The sequence below is a fragment of the Cadophora gregata genome (assembly GCF_030347475.1).
Source record: "Cadophora gregata isolate MNR1 chromosome Unknown scaffold_12, whole genome shotgun sequence".
In the NCBI taxonomy this organism is placed as follows: Eukaryota; Fungi; Ascomycota; class Leotiomycetes; order Helotiales; family Ploettnerulaceae; genus Cadophora; species Cadophora gregata.
In genome coordinates this window covers 1,172,581-1,198,922 of record NW_026695935.1, presented here as the reverse complement: position 1 = coordinate 1,198,922, position 26,342 = coordinate 1,172,581, and the positions used below count along the sequence as shown (strand labels likewise).

The window sequence follows — 26,342 nt, the reverse complement described above, 5'->3', positions numbered from 1 at the left end:
TCGAGTTATAAGCTTAAAAGCGTAATAAAACAATTAAAAAAACAAAGTAGAAGTGATTATTAGATATTAGAAATAAAAATAAGTAAAACACGTATAAAATCAAACTAATAAGTAAATAAAATAAAGTACTTTTACAACGCTAGTAGTCTTATAACTGTAAATAGTGTATATTCACTAGATATTCCTGGACCGCTCGTTCCTTATTAGGACTAGCCTTTCGCTAAGCCTTCTCTATCTGTATTATAATACAGGCGATTTCGACGAGTTTTCGGTTCCAGGCTCGTACGTAGGTTGTAATACGCTCCCTATTAGGCTTTAAGCCTTATAGCTTATAATTCGACTTATAAGCGTCTAGCGTTAGGAGCTTTTCGTTAAATACCTGATAAAAGGGGTTCGCTACACTATCTAGCTTAGCAAAGAATCGAGCCATAGGCTTAGCGAGGTGAAGTAAATACACTAGTAATAAAGAAGCTAATTCGCTAGCTTCTAAAGCTTGTTACGGCGTAAGCTCTAGAGCAGGGAATCTAAGCTCTAGTTCGTCGATATTAGTTAACTCGGAATCATCGACTAGGGTTATAGCTGTAATAGGCTATTCTAGCTAATCCTTAGCTTCTAATTCACTCATAAGATAGTTACTTATAAAAGTAAAATCGTTGTTTTATAATAGAGCGTTAAAGGCGAGTTTTGATTAGCTAAGAGGTCTCCCGCTATTAATTTTATAATAGTCGTATATAGCTTTAGCTAAATTACTAAAGCCGTTTATATCGTACCACATGTTATCAGGGGGGTAGTCTTTTCACTCTACTTGATATTATATCGTATCGTTGTAATAACGATGAGCTAGTATACGAACTAGCTCGTATTCGTTTTCTTCGTATTCTACATTATCCATAGCGTCAGTGATATTTAATTCGTCGTTAGCTCGCTTATACGCTTTCCGTAATTAAGAGGAGTTAATAATAAGGTAGATTTTTATCGAAGGAGGTAATTCTAACTCGTAGGCGTAGCCTACTTATCGTATAACCTTATAAGGACCTCGCTTAATAAAGTCTAGCTTCTTTAAGGGCCGTATCGACTTAAGGTTTTCCGTATATAACTACACGTGATCTCCTAGAGTAAAATCGACGTCTTATTTCGAATGATTCGTATACTCTCTTTAAGAGGCCTGCGCTTTACTTATATATACCTTCGCACGCTCTATTACGTTATATATACGCCGTGAGGTATTTATTACGTCACTCCTTTAAGTGCGTTCGTATTACGTAACTGTGTTATTATCTTTAGTACGCTGCGTATTAGCGTCGAACAGTAGTAGAGCTAAGCGAGGTTCGTCGTTGGATCCGGATCCTGGAATTAACACGGGAATTGCCGTGTTTTAGTATGGAATTAATATCTAAGTGGAATCCGGTAACCTAATATCGCTCCTATTATATAGTATAGAGCTATTTTCCCCTACACTTCAGTTACCCTTTTACACGGTAGAGCTACTCTTTAGCTCCCGCACCGGCGTATAACTAGTCCTACTTAGCGTAGAATCTGGTCTAGATACTTATTTACCTTAATATTCCTCGCTTAAGTGTTACGGACCCCTTGGCGCTACAGTTCAGTTGGCACCTATATAATAATAAGACTATCAGTGGTACTATAGGGGCATTAGTACTAACGAGGGAGCAGTACTACTGATAAGGTAGTACTAGCTAGGGAATAATAACAGGATAAGCGAGTAGTACTACTATACACTCACGCTTCAGTAGTAATAGTTACCTGGATCATAGTAGATAATAAGTCATGTGATAGATCCCTGGATCCCTGGATCCCCTTATAAGAAAACGGATCTAAGGATCTAAGGATCTAGTATCTTAAGAGATCTAAGGCGAACGAAAGTCCTATATAAGACTAGTATATCTACTATTAGATAAGAGCTTCGTGCTTAACTTTAAATAGTATTCTAATACTTAGTAACTATCTTCTTATCTATATAATACACTTACCTCTCGATTATTAGAGATTAACTACAGCTTTCTATATTTATAGCGAGTAAATACTAGACTATTATACTTTAAGCACTTTCTTATTAGAGGTACTAACTCACGAAGATAATATATCCTCTATTAAAGGATCGTTAAATAACTACTTAGCTCCCGCTAAAGTCTTCGACTTAAAGAATATACCTAAGATCGTTACTCCGGATCTCTATAACAGAGACTGATCTAAGCTTAGAGTATATCTTACGTAAGTTAAGCTCTATATAGGCTTTAATAGTTACTAGTTCGCTATAGAGACTAATAAAGTCCTCTAAGCTTCGTCCTTTCTCTAAGGATCTACTTTCAATTAGATTAAGACCTTCCTCTTAGACTATATTTAGAACCGAACTAAGAATAGGAGAGTCTCTACAGTAATAACTAAAGAATCCTAGAAGATCTTTATAACCTTTAAAGGTTTCAAGTATAGGATTAACTACGTCTTTAGTGATATTAATTAGAACTATACTACTAAACGGAATATCTAGAACTTAAAGTAGGTTAGGTTAGCGATTATATATACTACCGCCTTCTAGTAATTCGCGAATCAGACTAGCTAGAATAATAACGCCCTTCAGGTATAGTACTACAAAGGGTTAAAAGATAGAGTAAAAGATAAGATAGTAAGATTAGACGCGCTTACTAACTTATAAGAACTTATCGAAATAGCTATTAAGATTAATAACTGAAACTATAAGAGGGCACTTAAGAAGAAAGGCTAATACTACTCCGGAACGTATATACACTAAGGAAGAGAAGGTAATAATAAGAAGCTATTTTACCCTTAGGAAATAGAACTCGATATAATATTTCGGAAGCTAAGTTATTAAGGAAAGCCATGTAGTAGCAGGCTATCTAAGAAAGTCATAAGTAAGTAACGAGAGAAGAAGCTATACTTTAAGTGTAGCCTCCCTAGTTATATAGCTAGCTCTTATTAGTAAAAGAAGTCGTGGACAGATAAGAAATATACTAACGTAATAGAACGTGGCTCTTATAATAAACTAATATAATAACTCGCCGCGATATATTAATATATAACTACAGACGAGCTCGAGGAGAACTATATCTATACCTAGTTAGGCGATTCTAATAATAGTAAGTAAGATTCCGCGAGTATTATAGATTAGCTTAAGTAGACTATTATTAGCACGCCTTCTAAGGACTATATATATCGAGATAATAATAGCTCTGGGCTAGACGATAACACGGAGCTAATACTAAGTAATAGCGAGAAGGAGGCCTAAGAACCTAAGTAGACTCTAGAACTAAGGCTACTTTAACCTAAACTCTTAGGACTAAGAATAGGTGAAACTTAGGAAGTCACTTAAAGAGAAGAGAGCTTATATCAGGTTAGCTATAATACTTACTATTAGACTAATATAGCTACCGGGGTTACTTATTAAGAACTAGGCCTTATTAGCTTAAGGGGTCTACTATAGGGGGTAAGGTACGAAGTAGTCTACTGGGACTATAAGCGTATCGGATAGAGAATAGCCGGCAGCTAAGAAGGACTAACGACCTTTATATAGCACTTACTACTCTAAAATACTGCTATCCTTAACACTAGCGTACTACTAGAGGTAAGCGAGGAATAGGAAATTATAGCTAAGAACCGATATAATAGGATATAGGTCTACGTTAATAATAATAGCCGGTACTATTACAAGATATATAACCTAGTAATATACACTAAACTCGGAATAGAGCTCGTATATAAGGTCAGTCTAAGCTATAGTAATCGAAGGGTATAGGAAAGTATTCTTAACTATAATATATATTAGGAATATTTCTATATATAGTAACTTGCTGCTATTAGAGATAAATATCTTATATTAGAGGTTAAAATCAAGAGAGTTAAGCTTCAGGTGATAATAGACTCTAGGGTATAAGGGAACTTTATATCTCCTACTATTATACTTAAGTACTACCTATTAACTAAAGTAAAGGACAAGGGATACTATCTAGTACTAGCGGATAGTAAGATCGCCTTTAATAGACTAATCGAGGTCTAAACCGCTCTAGTCTATATAAGTATCACCGGATACTCTGAAATAATCTAATTCGATATCATTAGGATTAGAAGGCACGATATTATCCTAGGGCTACTATAGATAGAAAAGTATAATCCTATTATTAATTAGTAGATAAGAAAACTTAAGTTTAGTTATTACTAAGACTACTATTATTTACTAGGAATAGAAGCAGTAAGTATTCGAGAGGTTAGCGCTACCTCTAAGGAAGAGCTCGGATACTAAAACAAGGGTCTACTAATAAAGGATATACTATTAGTATATAAGAAGTTTATAGCACTATTTAAGGAGGAACGAGGTATTAAGGCTTTACTGAAATACTAGGACTACGATTATCGGATCGAGTTAGAACTAAGTACTAAACTAATATTCTAACTACTTAGGGAATATTCCGCGATAGACTTAATAATAATTAAGTAATATATTAATAAAAACCTAGCGAAGGGATTTATCTAAGAGTCTAAATCTCTATAGGGGAGTAATATCTTATTCGCGGAGAAGAAAGACAGGGGGCGATAAATATATATCGATTACTATTAATTAAATGATACTATAAAGAAGGATTATTATATACTACTATTAGCTAAAGAGCTGCGAGATAGACTCGTTAGAGTTAAGATTTTCACTTAGCTTAACCTAAGAGGAGTATATAACCTTGTTAGGATAGCTAAGGGTAAAGAAGAGAAAACAGTATTTCGTACTTATTTCAGTTACTACAAGTATATAGTTATACCCTTTAGCTTAATTAACGTACTAGCCATATTTCAGCGTCTGATTAATAATATTTTGTAGCCTTACTTAGACGTAACGTATATATACTATTTAGATGATATACTAGTCTACTCTAAGTTAGAAGAGTAATATATAAAGGATATCACAGCTATCCTTCAGAGGCTAGAAGATACCTACTTATTACTTAAACTAGAAAAGTATAACTTCTATATAAATAAGGTTATCTTCCTAGGCTATATAGTTATTACTATAGGATTAGCTATAGATCTTAAAAAGATTAAAGTAATCCTTAAGTAGATAAGGCCTACGAATATTAAGGAAGTATAATTATTCCTCAGGTTTACTAACTTCTATAGGCGGTTTATTAAAGACTACTTGAAAATCGCTAAGCTACTTATAGAGTTAACTTATAAGGATAAGGAATTCTACTAGTCTAATAGCGTATAAAAAGCGTTTAAGGCACTTAAAGCAGCTTTTATCACGGAACTAGTACTTACTTCCTTCACCCCTGATAAAGAAATATATATAGAGATAGATTCTTTAAACTACACTATTAGAGCTATACTTAGCTAGCTAGGCGAGAACGGGAGATAGTAACTAATCGCTTACTATTCGCGGAAACTATTACTAGTAGAACTTAACTATAATATATATAATAAAGAGTTGCTAGTAATTATAGATATAGTATATAAATAGAAGGTTTACCTTGAGAGCGTCGCCTACGAAGTACAGATCCTAACAGACTATAAGAATCTTATTTACTTTATAACTACTAAAGAACTGAACTAACATTAAGTTCGATAGTATAAAACACTCTCTATAGTAAAACTCTGAATTTCTTATATTAAAGGAATAGAAAACACTAGGGCCGACGCCCTAAGTAGGAAACTAGAATATCTTATAAATAAAACTCACGAATCCTATACTATACTACGAAGGGATAGTGATTTACTAATAGTTAATTACTAATAGCTAGCCTTAATAGGCTAAGTCGCTGAGAAAATCTAGAAGGACTATACTAATAACCCGGTTATAGCTAAATAGAAGAAGTAGCTAAGCGAAGGATTCTCTTTTACCTTAGATAGTATACTTCTATACTAAGGATAAATCTATATACCTACTAGAGATAGGATTAAATTCGTTATGTACTAGTATAAGCTGCTTATTTATAGATACTAGGGGGTAGCTAAGATACTATCTAAGCTATCTAGGGAATACTACTTCCCAGGAATAAGGAAGGTAGTTAAAGATATAGTAGTGTTATATGATATATATATCCGGAACAAGGTATTATACTATACTTTATATAAGCTTATAAAGTTACTAATAATACTACCTCGGCTATAGAAATCAATTGCTTTAGATTTCGTAGTCGAGCTATTACTCTCGAAAGACCTAGTTATAGGAATCGTATATAACTCGATCTATATAATAATAGATAAGTTTATAAAGTACGTGTATATAGTACTAGTACTTAGAATATAAGACACGCCTATAATAGTATAGGTATTCCTTAGAATAATCTTTATAAGCTACGGAATACTAGATAAGATTATCTTAGATAGAGATAAGCTCTTTACTTTAAAGTTCTAGAAAACTCTTATTATGCTCTTAGGAATAAAGTAGAAAATATTAACTATATTCTATCCTTAGACTAATATATAAACAGAATAAATCAACTAGATAATAGAGACTTATCTTCAGTATTATATAAACTATAAGTAGGATAACTAGGTGTAACTACTTCCACTTGCCTAGTTTATATATAATAGCGCGGATTAAGAGACTATTAGAGTATTATTATTCTACGTGAATTATAGGTATAATCCTATAGTATATAACTTATTAATAGCTAGTCAGGGTACTACGTAAGAAGCTATACTATAAGTAGGTGAGCTTAAATAGCTTTATAAAGAATTATTAGCTAATATTCTTTTTATCACGTAGAGATCTATGATCTATTATAATAGAAAGCGTAATATAGGATTAACACTTAAGGAAAGGGATAAAGTCTACTTACTTAGAAAGAATATTATAACTAAATAACTAAGTTATAAATTAGATTATAAAAAGCTAAGACTATTTAGGATTACTAAAGTCAAGGGACTAGTTAATTATTAACTAGCTCTACTAAAAATAATAAATATCTACCCGGTATTCTATATATCTCTCCTTAAACTAGTACTACTAGGAGCACTGCCTGCTTCTATTACTAAAATATAACTAATTAATCTGAACACTAAATATAAAGTAGAAGCTATTCTTAACTATTAGTATTTCTATAGTAAACTAAAATATCTAATTAAATAGAAAGGGTACTTATAATTAGAAAACACTTAGGAACTTAAATCTAACCTCCGCTACTCTAAGTTTCTACAGGGATTTTATTAAAGAAATCTAAGTTTACCTAGAAAGAAAGGGACCTGAGGTCAGGGGCCGGGCCCTTAAAGAAGGATACTAGGTAGGTATTAGGTTCAAAAGCAGGGAACTAAGAAGTAGGAGCATCCTTAATAAGCTTAGAGGGAGGTATTAGAAAGTAAGTAAGGATCATAGTTTTTCTTATTTTAAACTGATATATAAGTTATTTAAGAGTGAACCTCTTAATATACCCCGAGGTATTATAATCGTAACGCTTTAAGTGAATATACTTAGAGTATTATTTCGAAATAGATAAATCTAAGAAGTAAGTATAGGAAAAGCTATAGTAGAAGGAATAAGGCTTTACGAGTTATATAGCACGCTTAATACAGAGTATAAGCTAGATACTCTATTTTTTCTTTATCTAAGTGATACTTAATTTCTTTATAATATTAGATATAATAGATAAGGAAGATAGTTATTAGTAACTATTAATGTTTCTTAAGGTTATACTTAAGCGTAGGGACTACGCTAGGCTAAGAAGGGGATAATATTACGGACCCCTTAGCGCTACAGTTCAGTTAGCACCTATATAATAATAAGATTATCAGTAGTACTATAGGGGCATTAGTACTAATAAAGGAGCGGTACTACTGATAGGGTAGTACTAGCTAGGGAATAATAATAAGATAAGCGAGTAGTACTACTATATACTCACGCTTCAGTAGTAATAGTTACCTGGATTATAGTAAATAATAGGTCACGTGATAGATCCCTAGATCCCTAGATCCCCTTATAGGAAAACGGATCTAAGGATCTAAGGATCTAGTATCCTAAGGGATCTAAGGCGAATAAAGGTCCTATATAAGACTAGTATATCTACTATTAAATAGGAGCTTTATACTTAACTTTAAATAGTATTCTAATACTTAGTAACTATCTTCCTATCTACGTGATACACTTACCTCTTGATTATCAGAGATTAACTACAGCTTTCTATATTTACAGCGAGTAAATACCGGACTATTACATTAAGTATTAAGTAGTCAACCTCAACACTTAACGATTATTTAAGCTAGTGTTATTACTAGCGTCTGAATTTAAGGACTTTAATAGAGTCTTAGATCTAGTTATAGCGGCTATATTATTTTTTCTGATATTATTAGCAGCTTCGCTAGATAATTACTCCTAATCAAAGGATATCTTAGGCTTATAGCTATTAAGTACTTCAAAAGGACTTAGCTACCTTAGGCTAGCGTGCGGTAATATTAACTGCGCGTAGTCTAATAAGGGTAGTATTTCAGACCAGTTATCTTAATAGTAATTTAAGAACACTCGTAGTTACTGTTTTAAGTAGCGATTATAGTTCTCTGTTTAACCGTCAGTTTACAGGTAATACGCTATAGAAAGCTTTAATTTAGTTCCTAATAAGCGACATAGTTCTTACTAATATTTAGAAACGAATTAAGAGCCTCTATCGCTTATAATCGTATCAGGGGCGCCGTAGTATTAATAAATATATTTTATAAATAACACAGCTATCTGCTTAGCGTTTATTCGTCTATTACAAGTAATAGAAATCGATTACTTTGTAAAACAGTCTATAACTACTATTACATAGTTATAGCCGTGTCGATCCTTTAGTAGCTCTGTAAAATCTATACTAATATCGCGCTAAGGCTTCTTAGGAATCAGTAAAAGTTATAATAACCCTGGCGTTTTATCCGTTGATTTTTTAGTCCTTTAACAATCGTAGCACCTATTAATATAGTTGGCGATATCAACTAGTATATTAAACTAATAATATCAAGCCTTTATAAGCTAATAGGTCTTATCTCTACCGGGGTAAGCTATAAAGATCTGATTATAAGCCTCTTTAATTAGCTAATATCGTAAATCAGTAACGTCAGGGACTAATAGTCTTCCTTTATATAATAATAGCTTATTTTTAAGCGAGAAGTTACTATTAGGCTTTTCTTTTACTTCTATTCTTAGAGGCTTATAGGACTGTTCTTATCTATTAGCTCTTAAAAGCCTATTAACGAAGTAGGAGTCGTCTATAATAGTGCTTATAGAAGCTAGCTGTAAATCCTCTTTTATAGCCTCTTCTACTTGATCGGGTTATAATAACGATTTCAGATGATACTTTACTTTTATAGTGTCTTGATTTTTAGTATTACTTTTATCCCTTATAAGAATATCGGCTTTAGCGTTTTCAGAACCTCTATAATAGCTAATAATAAAGTAATAATTAGCTAGCGCTTCAGCTTAACGCGCTTATCTACCGGTTAGAGCTTTAGTTGTTATAAAATACTCTAGCGCCTTATAATTAGTATAGATCTTTATACGCTAGTAAGTACGCTCTAGGTCGGATCTCTAGTTTTTAAGCGATTTTACAATTACTAATAACTCTTTATTGTATATCTCGTAATTACACTTAGCAGGGGCTATAGTCTTAGAGTAGAACGCTATAAGGTAAAATTCGCCGTCTAGGTGTTTTTAAGATAATATCCCTGCTATTACGCTGTTACTAGCGTCGGTTTCAATCATAGTCTCTAATTCCGGGTCGTAGTAATGTAATATAGGTGCTGTAATTAAGCTATTAGCGATTCCGTCGTAGCCTTTTATTATAATAGGCTATAATAACCGTTAAGGGGTAACGCCAAAGAGATATTATAATTTCTTAGCAAAAGGCTTATTTAGGAAGGCGAAGCTATTAGCGCCTGTGTTAATTAAAGAGCGTAATTGGATAGAATATCTGTTTTTACTAAGGCGATAAGGGTAAGTAAAGTATAAACCGCCTATTAGCGTTAATAAGTCTAAGTTAGTTAGATCTACTACGTTACTATATTCGCTTAAAAGAGAGTCTTGTTTTAGGCCTCTTCTTTTAAATTAGCTTCACTCTTTAATTAGCTAATTTCATTGACTTCCTTTTGATCTAGCTCTTTAAGATCACCTGATTTAAGCTCAGGGCATTAAAGTAATAAATACCCTACCTTATTACACCTATAACAGCGTACTTCCTGATTAGGCTTTATAGCTGTAATAGCTGTAGTTTTTTCGGTAGTCTTTTTTATATAATTATTATTATAACGATTCTATGTTCTTTACTCTCTATAAGCCGATCTAGAGGTTTTAGAGCCGCTAGTTATAATAATAGACTCTTTTCTTCTTTAATTAGCTATTAGCCTCTCTTATTTATGCGATTTTAGCGCAGCTTAGCAAAACTCGTTAAATCTGTTGATAAAGTTTACTACGGGTTTTATAGTAGCCCTAAGATCAGGGTATAACTTCATATAGAAGTGGTCTTTTAAGCGATCCCTAGGCTTTCTAGCCTTATTAGTAAGGCGTAGGAATTTAGCTTTGAAATCACTAAAATCGTCGGTAGATAATATATATAAGCTATCGTATTCAGCTTCGTATATCGATATTTACTTTATAACGAAGATCTTATATAAATCAGCTATTAGCTCCGTATAATACGTATAAGGATCCCTGCTATACGTATCATGCCTTATAAATAAAGCTTCTTATGCTTTACCCTCTGTCATATTATATACGTAGGTTATACGAGTAAACTTGTTATCGAAGTAGTCCTAATTTACTTTTAGCTTAGAAATAATCGATAATTCCTATCGCTCGAATATAGGGTCTACGCTGTCTATAAGCGGCTTCGGATCACGTATTTTTCCGGTTTTACGCCGCTCGTTATTATATCTAGGAAACCTATCAGGGGCCCCTACGATAGTAGCTCTAATTGTATCTCTAATAAAAGAGGAATTTACAGGGGAAATTAGAGGTAGAGACGCTCTAGGAAGCTCTCTTTGAATTTGAGTTGTAAAGCGAGTCGTAGCGTTCGCTTCTCTGATTAGTCGATTAAGCGATAGAGTTATAATACGCGTTATAGGCGTCTTTTCCTTATCTCTTTACCTACCCCTAGTACGTTCTATAATATTTGTTCCAAGCGTATTTTCATGAATATACCTTAAGGGGCTTTCGTCTCTTACCTGATTAGGGTTAGAGTTAGAGCTTTTTAGCTCTTGTAGTTCTCGCTGTAATAAGCGATTCTCTTCAGCTTACTCTTATATCATACTATATAGTTCGGCGATTTAGTCTACTAGACTCTTATTAGCTGAATCTCTTTGTTATAAGCGAGACCTAGGTCTAGCTATAAAAGCTTCTTCTACCTCTGATTAGTCTATATTACTAGCGCTAGGTATTTACACTCTAGTAGGGGTACCTTAAACCGAGGAGAATAACTCAGCTTCGTCGTCGACTCTTAATTAGTTTAATTCGTCTTAATTTTCCGTAGAAGTCGTATTTCTACTCGGAGAGCTATTATTACGACTACCCCGAGTATCATATCGCGAACTTATAGTTCGTACTATCAATTAGCCGCTAAAATCGCGGAAATCGATTAACGTTTAACCGAGATATCATCAAGTGATAATATAGGGTTTTTAAAAGGTAAGTCGATTGTATAAACGACCCCTTCAGCGTATAAGCCTAATAAAAGCTCTTTTCACTATTACAACGTAGAATAGTAACCGTTATATTACGTACTAGCGTATCTTATCCTATTACAGAATAATAACCGTTGTAATAAGTACTAAAATAACTCTTTTTAGCGTTTTACGCTTATAAGTTAAATATATATTCAAACTCAAGGATTTAATTAGTTCTTTCAGGGAGCCGCGCGTATTAAAGAATAGGAGCTATAAAAACAGTCTTTTCTACTGCTACTAGGAGCACGCTAATAGGCTCGCTTAGCTCTCTGAAGTAGCTCTTATTCGCTATCATAACGTAACAATATTTCTAAGAGGGATATTAGCTCTCGTAATAGCTAATAGCGAATAAGACGCTAGTCCGAGTTGGGAGTGTTCTTGACGACTAGCACGACGCTCAGTGGTCGGATTATATAGCCAAGTCCCGTGACCTAGTTAGACGTTCAGGGTTAATATAAGAGTATTAGGTAATAATAAGCACTTATCTGCTTTTAGCTAGCCTCGCAATTCTAACCAATAGCAAAGCTAGGCGATTCCAGCTTTCAAATAACGCTAAGCCAAGCATAGTCTTATAACTTCGTATAAGTTATCTATCGTCGTACAACCGAGTACGTAGCGCCAGTAGGGTAGCGACGACAAGAGTCGAAAAACAAAGGCTCGCTTAGAGTAACAAGTATAAGTCGTCGGGATATTATTACGCCGTCACCGGCAGTATGATTTAAGCTTAATATAATATAATAGCACGGTTTAGCGTTAGCTAGCACGTAAGCGAAATAACCACGGATCAAGTGATAACCTCTCTATTAGCGCGAATATTAAGCTAAGGAGCCCTCGATTCCGTGGAGGGCGCTTGAGCCTATATAGACAAATTCCCCGGGCTATTCCCGATTAGGACTAATTATATTTAACGTAAAACTTAACGTAAACTCCTGTAGTAGCGTAGAGCTATTTCCCTTTACGTATAACTAAGTGGGTAACTATCGGTAAACCCCTTCAGAGTTAACCGAGCTCCACCGAGTCTTACCGAGCTTTGCCGAGCTCTAGACTCTTCCTAATCAGGTATAGTAAAGAAGTGGTTACTACTACCTTTACAGTCGAGTGCGTATTAAATAATTAAGAAGTAGGTGATATTTCACACGGCAGACTGAAAATCGCACCGGAATCAACTCTAGTATTTCAGAACTACAACTTCAATTAATAAGCTATAAAGTGTTCCTTAATAAGATAAGTAGTTAGAACAATTCTACGTTTACAGAATAAAAATCCGTTAAGTGCGCATCTGATAATTAAAGAATAAGTGATATTTCCTTAAATCTTATAGAGAACACTTAAAAAGTTTGAAATAACTACTAATTCAAAGTACTTAAGAACTACTACAAAAGATAGAGAATTAGAAGAGCTTTTAAATAAGCCTTTAGTTATTAGAATCCTATTTATATAAGATATCGAAGTATCAATTCTAGTATTACCTTTAAAAAGTAAGATTTCCTTACCAAAGTAGCCGCGCGAGCTACCAAAGGAACACCATTTTCCCTCAGACCCTCCGGTGATTCCTAGCTGCTCTCGCCTTTAATTGGCTCGCTTAAAGGGGTAGGCAGCGAGTATCACCAAGGAGGGGCTGATTTACTGAGATAAGGCGAAAGCACCTACCCCAGAATACGATGATAGTCACGTGATGTGACATTGTAGCCTCTTCGGGAGAAGAGCCTCACCACTCCAAAGCTAGGTAAACATTCCTGGAGAAATTTGAAATCAAGGTCCTACTTGTGCACTCATGGGAATGGTGAGTCACGCATCTATCCATCAAATGTGCCTAGGTAGGTAGCTACGTGTTTTGCGTCTCTGATCAAACGCAATGTATGCAGTACAATCTTGCAGGTTCCCATGAAGCCGTTTGGCTATGTACTCTTTAACCATACATCCGCATATCATGGATCTATGATGCCACTTTTGGTAACCGTCAAATACAGTGCAAGGAAATATCTACTTCTTTCTACATAGCCCTTTTGCGCCGGCTCCCAATGCTGACCCAGGTGTATTACGTGTCCGATCTCTTCTGTCACATACAAGGCGTTCTTTCCGGCTGCGAACATCCCACTTTTCAGCCTGAACTGCTCGACCTGCTGGCTGTTCACAAAAAGCAAACTTGAATATGAACAGACTCTCCCCTACAAATCGACCTCTTCAGGTCTGAGGGTGAGCAAGAAGTCTCTTGTCATCTCAAAGCTAAGCCAACTGCTTGCCATGCTGGGAGCGACTTTCAGCAGGTTTGGAACAATGCCCTTGTACATTCCTTTGATCCCTTCTTGTGTTATGATGACATGGATGGCATCAAAGATAGACTTATACTGATAACCCATTCCAGACATAGTGTTTATCTGAAAGCGGCGGCGAAGAACATCGCTAGACTATATCAGCCATTACCTCTCTCTGGTTTATGACGACGAAGCTTACAAAGGATATGTGCAGGTCTGCGCCACTGCCCCTGATATGGCTCCTGCAGCAAGTTTCCGTACAGCGCTCGGGTTTTTATCACCCTCAGGAGTCAGGTATTTCCTGACTAGTTCATAAGTCATGAAGTTTAGTCCAACCTGAGAGCTGCGTTAATCTCAAAGTGTGCCCATCATAACACATGACTTACATAAGGTGCGACACCAGCCACAGTCGGTATTATACCTCTATAGAGAGCAAGAATGCCACCTTCTGTTCTGTACATAGTCACCAAGGTCGCCCACATGCCGGGAAGTCGGTCCCTTTGTGTTTGGCTAAGGGCGGCAAAGGATGCAGACTGGATAGACAGTCGGGTCCTGACAATGTCCAAGGGATACGTGCAGAATACAGACGTGATACCTGCCGAGCCACCACAGACAAGACGACTGACGGAAGATAAATCGCCACCCGGGGAAGGCTCAAAAAACTATCACATATCAGTGGCTGCGTTGGCTCTGCCAACCCTGCTATTCTTCTGTGGGGTACGAACCTTCTTATAGAAATTATAACTGCCAAACTGTACTGCGGAGTAGGGCACTATACGGATACAATTTGTACCATTTCCTCTCATGAAGCCTCTCCATCCTTCGTCTCTCCACATCTTAGCAAGGCCTTTTCCGACGGACAGTTTATATTCCTCACGGCCAACACTTTGTATTTGGAAGAGAATCTTAAGTCGTTCCAGAGGTGATACTACGGTTCGAGAGACTGCACCTGCTACTCCTCCAGCACAGAACGCTGCAAAAACCGGCTGGGCAAGTATCTCGCGGATCTGCAGTACTTTTGGGCCATATTTGGGCTTGAGGGACTCTTTCCCAGACTCCTACTCATATCACGTCACCGTTAGTAACGGTCTACAATTGGGAGTGCTAACCTACAACAGCCATTTCCGGTAAAATTACGATTCGCACCCGCCGCGGCCTGAAGCTCAACGCGTATCCAGAACCTCAGCGCATGCGAGCAGTGACAGTACCTTACGCGCGATGAAGATCGAACGGCCTATTCAAAAATCCAAGACCCTCGGTTGAGTGCAAGACCGAAGTGTGCTTTCAATCAGAGGCAATGGTGGACGGTGCGAATCGTGAGGGTCAATTAGTCCGTTACTGATCGAGGTCTTGGAGGAATCAATTTGGGGTCCATTCAAGGGATGTTGATGGACGGGGAGCAAACATTCGAGTAGCAGATAGGATCTTTGATGGGAGTATGTAGGTGCCGCCTGGATAGGTGGAGTATGGAATTGATTGGAGGCTTGGTAGCTCTGCGGTCCTCGAGGTGTTTTTGGTCAAATATTTAAGATCCTCGATGCCAAGCGTCAGGGCTGAATCTGGGGCGAGCTACTTTGGGGTGGGGGCTCTGCGCGTTTAATAAATAGCGAGTTGATATAAGTACCACAGCAAATGCAGTACGAAGCAGAGGCTTCTTCGGCACAAATTCGCTGTTTTTTCTGTTCGAGTTGTCACGACTGGTAGTCTTCACAGCTTGGAGAATTCAAATGGAGCTGCGAAGTCGAAAGACTGGAGCAGGGAATTGTGAGGTTCGGTCACTTTGCTGCGGTAGAACTTCACCTAGGTAGTTAGTTCAGCTTCACCACGAGACCAAAAGTTTCCATTTATAGCGGCACTCAAGGTATGCAACGATGGCAATAGCAAGTACTTGGTTTCTGCTAACTGGGTAGTAGAACTGCTTCAGGAAGCGCACTGATGCTGTGGCTTCATAGAGCTCTAGAAAGGTCTCGTCGCAGACATCAGAATGGCCATGTAGAATCTGCAAAGACCCCGTCGAGATCGGCTTGAGCCCTTTGTGGGCTGTAAATAGCCTGTCGCTCTGGATGGCCTGCAGTCAAAGTCTTTTTGAGGCTAGCCGCGCACCTTCCGTGATGTTAATATTGTAGGCATCGCCATCATCAGTTCAACATGAGCTTTGCCACTTGACTCTCTTGAGACCAGGCTCGAAGTGGCATTCAAGTACTTCACGAACAAGTGTGGCGTGAAGCCAGGAGCTGAAGAAGCATCCATCACCGGGGCAATACACCAAGATATGCGGGGGCAAGTAGACTTAGGTAAGTAAGGATAAGACATGTTACCGACCTACCCCCACCTTACAGTCAAACGAAGGAGTAGAAGAACGGTCTCGGGATTATGTGCGGATAGTTCTTCTTCAAAATAGTGTCCCTTTTAAGAATGTTCCTTAGACCGCCTCAAAACAGTTCTTTTCTCAAGGACAGTAGCGTAATAGATGTATCTCTTACTACTCTTCAGATAAGAGACCCTTTATTCCTTACTGGTAAGAGAATAAATATCGATTTATCTCTTCGTCAAATAAACTCCTCGGTACCTCTTGTATAAGATCAACTCCTATTTTTCATTCCCAGGAGTACCTATATCGATAGATTCAGGGAGAGTTCAGTTTGTACGGTCAACGTGTGAGGTATAACTAGGTACAGTAGGGTGCAAAAAGTCTACACACTGCCAAGGGGGCTAAGGGGCCACTTGCTCGATTAGGAAGTATCTTAGTACTATTAATATCGCTGCTTTAGATAGTAAATAAACTGAATTCTCTAATATTTCATATACTATCCTTTAGTATTAATTATATCTTGAACTCGAAAATATATTATAGTAGCTAATCTATATAAAAGCCTATTATTAATATTATATTATATCTCTTAAGCTCCTTAAATTAATATATCTAAAGTCTTATTAGTATTAGGTATATAATCGAGTTCAGGGTATAATCGATATAATTCCGCCTTTATTAAAGCTTAAAGGTTCTTGATTAAGTTTAAATTAAGAGAATAAAGAAGCTATTCTATTACTCGAATATATATTTCTCGAAGTATCTCTTTAATAATATTCCCTTAATATAGCCTTACGCTATTATATATAAACTCGCTACTTTTAATAACGATTTCCGGAAGAAACGCGGAATAAAGTACTCGAATAACTTATAAAGTAACTCCTTCTTAAGTAGCTAAAGGATCTCTATCAAGAAGTATTAATCCTATCCTTTAATTATATCTAAACGTAGCTTAGAATATTTTCTTTACTCCTTTCCTTAAGTATCGAACGCCTTAAATATCTCTTTCTTAAAGTTAATCTTTTAGATATATAAATATCTAAATCAGCTTAATTCCGATACCTCTTTCGATTATATATTTATTAGACTACGAAACCTTTATCTAATCGTTAATTATATAAGCCTAGTGTTAAATAGCCTACTTAAGTCGAATTATTATATATACTAGAGTTATAAAAAGGCGTTTCTTTTAGAGCTACTTTTTCTTATCTATTATTCGAAAGAGGCTTTATATATACCTCTTCTTATATATATTATTAACTTCGTGGAGTAAGTCTTATATCTTAATATAAGGATTCGTATAATTTATTATATTAAACATATAATCTCGTTATTCTTCTATAAGAGCTTAAGGTCTTCTAGTACGCGGTTTCGATATAAAATCAGAGGTACTAATAGGATAATTACGTAAGGTCGTACGAATCGAAGACAGAGGAATCTCAGGATATTTTTAATAAATTCAAGAAGCTTTCTAACTGTAAGAGCTAAGCTCTATGATATATACACGTATATAAGGAGAAAGTTCTTTTTAAGGTATCTTAAAAGACTATAAAAGTGTGTTATTTTTAGAAGGAACGTGTTCGAAAAGTAGCGCGAGGAAGTACTACCGAATTAGGAAGTGGCCCCTTAGCCCCCTTAGCAGTGTGTAGACTTTTTGCACCCTACTGTAAGTGTTGTTCAAGAGGAGTACTCGATCAAAAACAATCTGACTTCAGTGCAAGGCATCCAGGCAGCAAATTCCTGTCGTCCAGGACTGTCCTTAAGGAAGGAAACCGTCCCAAGGCGATCCGAGGAACGTTCCTAGAATTGAATAAATTTCTAAGAAGTAACTGCTGTATCTGCAGATAATCCTGAGACGGTTCATTTACCCCTGCCTTCGCACGACCTTGTGTGCTCGTATGTCTCTCGGGAATTTGTAATTCGTGACATGTGACTCTAACCAGAATAGGCACTTACTAAGGTAGGCTCGGTAGGTACCTTAGTCCTGGCTCGCTTAGTGGCTAGCGCGTATCTGTCCGCACCAACGCAATGCTTCAATTTTTGCACCTCAGGGTTTCTTGAATCTTGACCCTGATCATCAACAACACCGTCGACAAACCGCAACAATGGGTACGTACCCATCCGCCTCCATATGCAAGTGATGGTCTGGAGTCACTGCGGTTGTACCTTCTCGATCGTGAGGTCGAAGTGCAACCCAGGGACCGGACCTAGCGCAGCAAATTCGTGTCTCAAGACCGAAATGCAAAGAGCATATTTGGCCATAGGCTGACGATGAGGTTCCTTTAGGTATCGATCTTGACGCCCACCACGTCCGGAGCACTCATCGCAAGGCGCCCAAGAGTGACAATGTCTATCTCAAGCTCCTTGTGAAGCTTTACCGCTTCCTGGCGCGTAAGTCACACCCCAGCTTCATGTCTGTTATGAGGGTTACTAAATCTGCTTCATAGGCCGCACAGAGTCATCATTCAACAAGGTCGTACTCCGCCGCCTGTTCATGTCCCGCATCAACAGACCCCCAGTCTCGATCTCTCGAATCGTTGCGAACACTTCCGAGAAGTCGAATAACAAGACCGTCGTTATTATTGGCACTGTCACTGATGACAACCGTCTCCTGACCGTGCCAAAGCTCAGCGTCGCGGCTCTCCGCTTCACTGCTACTGCCCGTGCGCGCATTGTTGCTGCTGGTGGAGAAGTCTTAACTCTCGATCAATTGGCTCTCCGGGCTCCCACCGGAAGCAACACCCTTCTCCTCAGAGGTCCCAAGAACTCTAGAGAGGCCGTGAAGCACTTTGGCTTTGGTGAGTTCGGTTCTACGAGCGGTCCTCATTCTGAAATTGGATCAAGGCCACATGACGCCCTAATTATGTTTGTGCCATCTGTACATATACTAACTTTACTCCAGGTCCTCACAAGCATAAGAAGCCATATGTTGAGTCGAAGGGTCGCAAATTCGAGAAGGCCCGTGGACGTAGACGCTCCAGAGGTTTCAAGGTCTAAATGTAACTACACTGGTATTATGGGTGTCATGGATATCTGGCCTTGGCAAGCAAGATATGCCCCGAGACAAATTGGACCTCTTTTCGGTTTATTATGGCGAGCATGGCGTGCAATGCAGGTTTGCTTGGCATGAATAAAAATGGGAATACTCAATTGAATGAATTCTTTGAGGGACAAAAACACATTCCAATATGTGACCAGCCCTCTTCTGCTAGCTGTCACTCAGACTCTCATCAATGGATATAAGTATCATGCGCCATGGAAACCGAGGTGTAAAATTTTCTCAAAGCAAGTCAGAATTGCTTTTGACCTCTTCTACGTTAACGTCGCTCTTCCTCCTCAATGCAACAAAAAAGGCCTCTTTTGATTCCTACAAACAATTAGTGAAAGTGCTCCGCCCGAACGAACTATCCCCACTTACACTGCGCGAAGATTCTGGCTTTTCTCTATGAACGGTCCGAAACATGGCTCTCAACTTCCTTTCTAACTGCTTATCCTCGGACCCCTGATAAAACTTACACACGAAATGGCCACCAACGCGAAGAGTATCGTGAGCGAATCGTAAGGCTGCAGCACAAAGATCCTAAATGAAAGGTCAATCAAGACATTCCAATAAGCCAAATTATTATCATACCATACTGCCAGCATGGTCTTTAAAATTTATACCGCTTGTATTCATCATCCTAATGTACGGGTCACTTAGAGTTCTCTTCCAAAACCCAGTAGTTTGAGGCCAGGGTTCGGACATATCACTCAAAACCACATCCACCATTCGCTCCATTCCATTGTAGGTTTTTCTAATCGTCTTCTTGGCTGATGGAGCAGTAGGGCCATCCTCATCCATATGTCGTTCGTGGTCTATGTAGCTCTCTTGCTGCTCAGAGATAAGAGTCGTCGTGTTTTTCGTGTCTGAATCCTCGAAAACAGTGGTGAGGTGCTGTTTGGGACGTCCACGGTCAGGGTCCAACAGAAATCGCTTCACCTCAGCTTGTACGCCTGCCGATAGAAAATTTCCTTGGAATGTCGAAACACCTTTCGGTGGCTGGGCGGGAATGATGTCGATACCGACAATTCGACCCGAAGGTTTTGTTCTTTCCACCGCGACCTGTGTTGACGTCAGTACACGCAGTTAGACTCTATCAGTGCAAGAGGACCTGTGACCAGCTTCCAGGAGCGTAGCCCTATAGGAGGTTAGAGCTGCCCTTAGATGGCGGATTTCAGTTCCCTTACGAGATCTACGACGGTTTGCCCAGTCTTGAAGATTTTATACTTGGCATCAATCTTCCTTCATTAGCAAGATCCTCTCGAGCGACCTTTAATCCAGGCTCACTTACTTCCAGAAGTTTGAAAGCTGCTCTGCTTTTCAAGCCTTGAAGTTTTGCATCTCGGGCAAAAGAATCCTTTCCTTGTCTGCTCTTCCACCTTGTTGAAGACGTGGAGCTACGGGTGTTCGCGCTTCGTGGTGCGGGAAAGCTGGGTGAATTACCACGACTTCCAGGACAAACGACTGCTTGGTCGCGACATATCCTGGTAGGGCGAGTCCTGCGGACTGTCCTTGGGGCAGATCGCGACAGCATATAGCAATTTCGTTCACTGATGGTTCGGATGGAGTGAAGACAGTGGGGAATCTCTCAATTTCCTGCTTGAGAGCAGTCCGTGCGAGACGACAAGGCTGAATTGAAAGGCTGTGCATGTTTTATTTTGGCAAGGCTGGGCTGTCCACAGGGAATAAAAATCACCAATCACGTTGAAAGACATACTGGGCACATTTCCAGGCTATGTTTCTGCTTACGTATTTCGACAGGAATTTATCTTCTACACAAGATAGCGTATACATTGAGATAATAATGTCTATAATAGTCCCAAGGACAGATCACGAAATATTCATTTAGAATCCGCGTGGCATCTTATACGTTGCGCATTTTCATTGAGCCGTCACGTAATCTCAAGAACACAATCCAGTACCCCACGACCCCGAAAAGGCTGTGCATTCCAGCCCCATGTACTTCAGCTTCAAGTTGATGCAATACGACTACAACAGGTCATGCCAAAAAACTTGCTCCTACACCTCGACGATCCTTCTTCAAAGGAGAGAATACACTAAATGCGCTAGAAGAACCGATGATACTATGCGAGACTCTGGGGCCGGGAAGCCCTCCTTTACCCAGTAGTCGAGGAGGGCCAAGGGCGACTTTAGCAGGTCTCTTGGCCACTTCCCCATCTTCTTCATCAAACAGAGTTCTGCCCCCTCCCAGAAACTTGCGTTTCTTCTTTCTGGTTCCACCATCTTCAACGTCGAGTCTCTTCGCATGAAGCTGGGAAGCTTTGATATTGGCTGACTTGAGAGGCATGTTTGCAGCTTTGCTCGAAACTGTGACTGCAGCTTTGGGACCCTCGTTTTCTTCGTCCTCCTCTTCAGCCACCTGCTCCAATGTACTCATGGCTCTGGTAGCGTTCTTAGAAGCTGGCTTTTTATTCTTGGCGCTAGTCTTGGACTCTCCAAGAATGTTCTTCTCTGTAGCTGATAGCTTGGTAGCAGCTTTCCTTTGGGTTTTTGGGTTGGTATCAACTGAAGTGATTGGGGGGGCATCGTCAGTAGGGTGACCAGATTGCTCGTATTGCGCTTTTTCCATTCCCCGATCGTCGGTTCCTCCTGGCTGTATTTCGGCCTCTAGAATTCCGGAATCTCCATCCTGGTCAGGTGTATCTGGTGCCATGTTGGTAGTTCGGTTGAGGAAGGGCGTTATGGAAAACATCGACTTCTCACCAACCATGGTCTGATCCGTTCGACCTCGTTTGATCGGTGCTCGCTTTCCTCTCTTCGCCACGCCATCTGGTGTGCCAATATCCACATCGGTGCTCATCTCGACTGCACCTCTCTTCCGTCCCTTTCTCTCAGAGATATCTCCTCCATTCACAGTGGTCTCGGTCTTCATTACTGTTGCTCGAGCATTGCTGAGCTCAGCGAGGCATTCCTTCAATTCCTCCTTGGTGGCCCGTAATTTTGTCCGAAACTGGTCCAATTTGCTCTCGAGTACTGTTTCTCGAGCATGCAAAGTCTTGATTTCCTTCTCTGTTTCCTTGCGGACACGTTTGTTTTCAAGGACCTCGTTCGCCAGCTTAGTCTTGACTTCGTTAATTTGCCCTAGCAACTCTGCCTCAACGTCCTTCCGAGAGCTTTCTTTCCCTCGTGTCTCTCGTGCCAGTTCCTTCTGCAACTCCTCGACTTGATTCTGCAATTCGGTCTCCGCTTCCATACGCTCCATTTCCCTGCCTCGCTTTTCCTTGGCTAGCTCCTTCCGCAGCTCTGCAACCAGATTGCGTAAATCGACCTCAACTTCCTTATATGCGCTCTCCGTGCCCTGCTTCTCCTGTGCCAGTTCATTTCTTAGTTCCTCGATCTGGTTCTGCAAGTCGATTTCAACTTCCTTTCGCGCCTTTTCCTTGCCTCGCTTTTCTCGCGTGAGGGCTTTCTGGGCCTCGCCCAGCTGGCTTTGAAGACCCATCTCCAGTTCCTTGCGTGCCTTATTCTGCTCCCATCTCTCTCGGATGAGGTCTTTATTAAGGGAATCCAGTTGGGTCTGAAGTTCCGTCTCTCTCTCGCTGGTTTGGCTCCTCTGTGCTGCACGCTTAATCGCGCGTTTTTCGGTCTCGAGCTCGACTTCCAAGGTACTGACTTGTCGTTGTAGAGCCAATTTCTCCGCGAGAATGGTTTGTTGGGACGAGGCCTGGGAACGCAGGTGGTCAAGCTCGGGCTTCAATGTCGCTAGCTCGCGAGAAAGCGACAATTTTTCAGCGAGGAGTTTCGCCGAATCTGTTGTGATGCCGTTCATCGACATTAACTCCACCTATTCCTGGTCAGTCTGGCTAGCCCTATGGTATGGATTTTCTCGCGACAGGACTATTCACCTTCAAGTTGTTTATCTCCCTTGCTTGAACGCGAAGCTCGGCTTCTTGACGCCTGAAATTCTTCTGTGCATCGCTCAATTGATCTCGAAGATCTCCGGCGGTTTGCTCCAATAAGTCATTCTTGACATCTACCCCTGCCAGTTGCTCGTGTAGTTCATCGTTCTCGTTCTCTAGCATAAGTATCCGTAATCGTAATCGTCGTGCGCCTTCATCCTTTATAATCATTTCTGTATTACGTAGGCTCTCCTGATATGCCGATTCTAAGCATAGTGTTTTGGACAAATGCTACACAGCTGTTAACACATGCGAATCCATTTAGTTCGATGGGACAATTACACTCTGAGTAGGAACTTCATCGCTGAAAGTGATTGATGAATCCATTTCTACCATGGAATTATGTGAAAACTATTCATGGGCAGGAAGAATAGAGTCGGGTGATGTGGAGTGATGATTGCAAATGATGGGGGAAACGCGTAGTGGTGCCGTTCTTTGATGTTTATCAACAAACAAATTCCTGTGGCGCCAAGACCGTTTCCAGCCACACCTGGTCTGAGCGTTCCACAAGCGCAGGCGAGAGGTTAGGCAGGCTGAGGTAGGCTAGCTGGCTATCGAGTGTACTCAAGTAATTGAATGTTGTCGGTTTGGCGAGCCACACGACTTCGGACGTAGTATAATTGAATCAACAATATATTAATAAAGTTGAAAGCAGAAATTTGGTAGTTTTTCAAATACTACTTTAAACTCCCTGTAAGAGGAGTTACGATTCTGATTGCTACGTGCTATAAGTTCGATTGTTGTGGACTTCCTGCCTCCCGGAGTAGGTACCTTGGGTACCTTGGGTACCTAGTGTTGACCTTCTACACGTGCCTCAATCGACCATTGCCAATTGCTCTCATTACCTACCTAGGCAGGTAGGTACCTTACTCCGTATTGGAAGCACAAGGCGAAATGTCAACCCTGGCAGCAGCCCATCGGATTGTATGACTGAAGGTCTACTGTTAATGAAACAATAGGCTAGCATTCTATCTGATACCTCTACCAGATTCAATGAGGACACACCTTGAACGCCTTGCTAAATAATCGATAGAATCCATACTCCTGCTCAGGCGAAATGTATACCTTCTTCGTTAAAGGCAGACAAAAGCCGTAGGAAGTCATTTTCATCACATTTGCCAGCTCTCTTGTCTGCCAACTCGGTCACATCCTCCAAGACCTTACGGATCTTCTCCTTGACTAACACCGCAACTCTGGTCTTCTTCTTCCTACTCTTTGTCTTGGCCCCATCCTCCTTCGATAAACGCTCTGCCTCTTCTTTGAAAAAGGCTGGTGTATCATCCTCCTCATCACCCTCCATGATACCTCCCCATTCATCCTGTTCTTCCCCTCCATCAATTTCCATGTCTTCGTATTCTGCTAGTTCTGTGTCATCGATAGCTATCTGATTGGCGGAACACCAGACTTTGTAGTTCCGTTCAATCATCGCCAGAACTTCCTTAGTACCCAGCCAACTTGCCCTCATAGTCCGGTTCTTTCGTACGAAGCAAATCCGCAACATACCATCCCACTCATCCCAGCTCACGCCAGGCCGCTCTGCGCCCATCTTCGGTTCTATCCGCACAACGGAAGATTCCACCTGTGGCGGGGGCCTGAAATTGTTCTTCCCTACCTTCATTATGTGCGTGATCTTGGAAAAGAATTGGACGTTCACAGATAATCGGCAGTATAATGGATCACCAGGTCTGGCGGTAAGCCGAAGTGCGAATTCTCGTTGAAACATGAGGATCGATGTCCGGGGAGGATTGGGTAAGGCCAGGAGTTTGAAAACCAAAGGACTAGAAATCTGAAAAACGTCAGCAGTTGCATTCGCGACATACATACACATGTGTTATACCTGATACGGGGTATTGCTTATGCAGACATCGAATGGCGGCAGCTCAGTCTTGATTACATCTCCGAGCAAAACCTCTAATCTCTTCTGCTCAGGTTTCCCCTGCACTCGCTTTGTAACTTCAGCTGCCATACGAGGGTCCAACTCCACAGCTATAACATTCCTCGCCTTCTCCAGTATCCGCACCGTCAGGTTGCCTGTGCCAGGGCCAACCTCAAGGACCGTCTGCGTAGAGAATTAAAATATATGCTCCAGAGTAGGATTATAACCTACATCCGTGGGCTTCAGGTGTGCTTTTGCAACGATGGCCTCTGCGACGCCTGGATTTTTTAGGATGTGCTGGCCGACGTTTGTGTTCTGTGGGACGATCGTAAGTCTACGTCGCTGAGAGAAGCGCCTGAGCCAACTCACAAATTTGAAGACATTATTAGAGGCAGCTTGCGCTTTGGCTTTAGAGTAGGGGTTTGAGCCTGTTGCAGCGCTATTACGCTTGTTGGACTTGAGCTTCCCCATTGCTTTGCTTCTGGTAACCTCCAGAAGTTCTCCACGGGCCCAAAACTTTTTTTTTGGCGGTAAGAATTGTAGCGCGGGGTTCTAAAGGCTGGCTGTGGTGGCACGTGATTCCTTTCCAGCACCTTATCACTGAGTGCGTACCTAAGCACCCTACTTACCCTGGCCTAGTTCGAGTTCAAGGTCCAAACCTACGAGAATAATGTACCTATGTGCTGTCGGAGTTGCTACGAACCCAAGAGGAAGAGACTAGCTTAGCTGCTGCATTGGTCCTTACACTGAAGATTACAGTAAGGCTTCGAGGCACCTGCCGATTGCCGAGGGCGCCTCCTGTCGTCGGAACCCCACTCTTCACTGGACGAATTGAGCAGTAAGGAGGAGCCTTTTTCATTAAACATGACATTCACAAGTTCGATATGTTTAGTTCATGCCTACCCACATGGAATGTAGGAGAAGGGCTGCAGTGGGGGCAGAAGGCAAAACTTTATAACTGAGCCACACTTTTGCGTCGCGTCATGGTCAAGAATCCTCTCCATTGGTTCCTCCTTGCTCTCGTAACCGCGTTGGGCCAGCGTCCGGTTTGTTCCACAAGAGCATTAAACATTCGAGAAACGCCAGAAAAAGTGACGAAGTAGACCTCACGAAGGCTGCCCGGAACAAAGCGTCACACAAGACTCTCGCATCGTTCCGAGGAATGTTTACCTTTCTAAGCTCGCTTAATTCCAAATAGAGGGATTGAATTAAAACCCGCCGAGGTGAATACTTGAGTACTTACTTCCTGATTCAGGTAGTCCTGGAACTTCTTTTGGTTGACCGCTATAAGAGT

General features: G+C 40.0%; 5 protein-coding genes across 5 annotated transcripts; 1 reads left to right on the top strand and 4 right to left on the bottom strand.

Annotated features, from left to right (window-relative positions):
* Window positions 1–13,405: 13,405 nt before the first annotated feature.
* Window positions 13,406–15,400, bottom strand: ONS95_003190 (uncharacterized protein). The gene is made up of 5 exons (XM_058496484.1): window positions 15,015–15,400; window positions 14,627–14,959; window positions 14,288–14,563; window positions 14,101–14,237; window positions 13,406–14,049 (listed from the first exon to the last, which is right to left on the bottom strand). The coding sequence occupies exons 1-5, from the start codon at window positions 15,021–15,023 to the stop codon at window positions 13,815–13,817; spliced, it is 990 nt and encodes a 329-aa protein (XP_058353735.1). The 5' UTR covers window positions 15,024–15,400; the 3' UTR covers window positions 13,406–13,814.
* A 2,250-nt stretch (window positions 15,401–17,650) lies between these two features.
* Window positions 17,651–19,317, top strand: ONS95_003189 (uncharacterized protein). The gene is made up of 4 exons (XM_058496483.1): window positions 17,651–18,321; window positions 18,499–18,603; window positions 18,660–19,010; window positions 19,115–19,317. The coding sequence occupies exons 1-4, from the start codon at window positions 18,318–18,320 to the stop codon at window positions 19,207–19,209; spliced, it is 555 nt and encodes a 184-aa protein (XP_058353734.1). The 5' UTR covers window positions 17,651–18,317; the 3' UTR covers window positions 19,210–19,317.
* On the bottom strand, window positions 19,114–20,786 carry MRM2 (2' O-ribose methyltransferase; the record flags this gene model as incomplete). Its single annotated transcript, XM_058496482.1, has 5 exons — window positions 19,114–19,579; window positions 19,631–20,314; window positions 20,364–20,390; window positions 20,440–20,490; window positions 20,544–20,786. The coding sequence occupies 4 exons, from the start codon at window positions 20,784–20,786 to the stop codon at window positions 19,838–19,840; spliced, it is 798 nt and encodes a 265-aa protein (XP_058353733.1). The 3' UTR covers window positions 19,114–19,579; window positions 19,631–19,837.
* A 27-nt stretch (window positions 20,787–20,813) lies between these two features.
* Window positions 20,814–23,635, bottom strand: ONS95_003187 (uncharacterized protein). Its single transcript, XM_058496481.1, has 2 exons — window positions 23,455–23,635; window positions 20,814–23,403 (listed from the first exon to the last, which is right to left on the bottom strand). Exon 2 carries the CDS (start codon window positions 23,046–23,048, stop codon window positions 21,252–21,254), a length of 1,797 nt encoding a protein of 598 aa, XP_058353732.1. The 5' UTR covers window positions 23,049–23,403; window positions 23,455–23,635; the 3' UTR covers window positions 20,814–21,251.
* A 214-nt stretch (window positions 23,636–23,849) lies between these two features.
* On the bottom strand, window positions 23,850–25,882 carry DIM1 (Dimethyladenosine transferase). The gene is made up of 5 exons (XM_058496480.1): window positions 25,418–25,882; window positions 25,280–25,363; window positions 25,010–25,231; window positions 24,178–24,958; window positions 23,850–24,102 (listed from the first exon to the last, which is right to left on the bottom strand). Exons 1-4 carry the CDS (start codon window positions 25,517–25,519, stop codon window positions 24,221–24,223), a joined length of 1,146 nt encoding a protein of 381 aa, XP_058353731.1. The 5' UTR covers window positions 25,520–25,882; the 3' UTR covers window positions 23,850–24,102; window positions 24,178–24,220.
* Window positions 25,883–26,342: the final 460 nt, after the last annotated feature.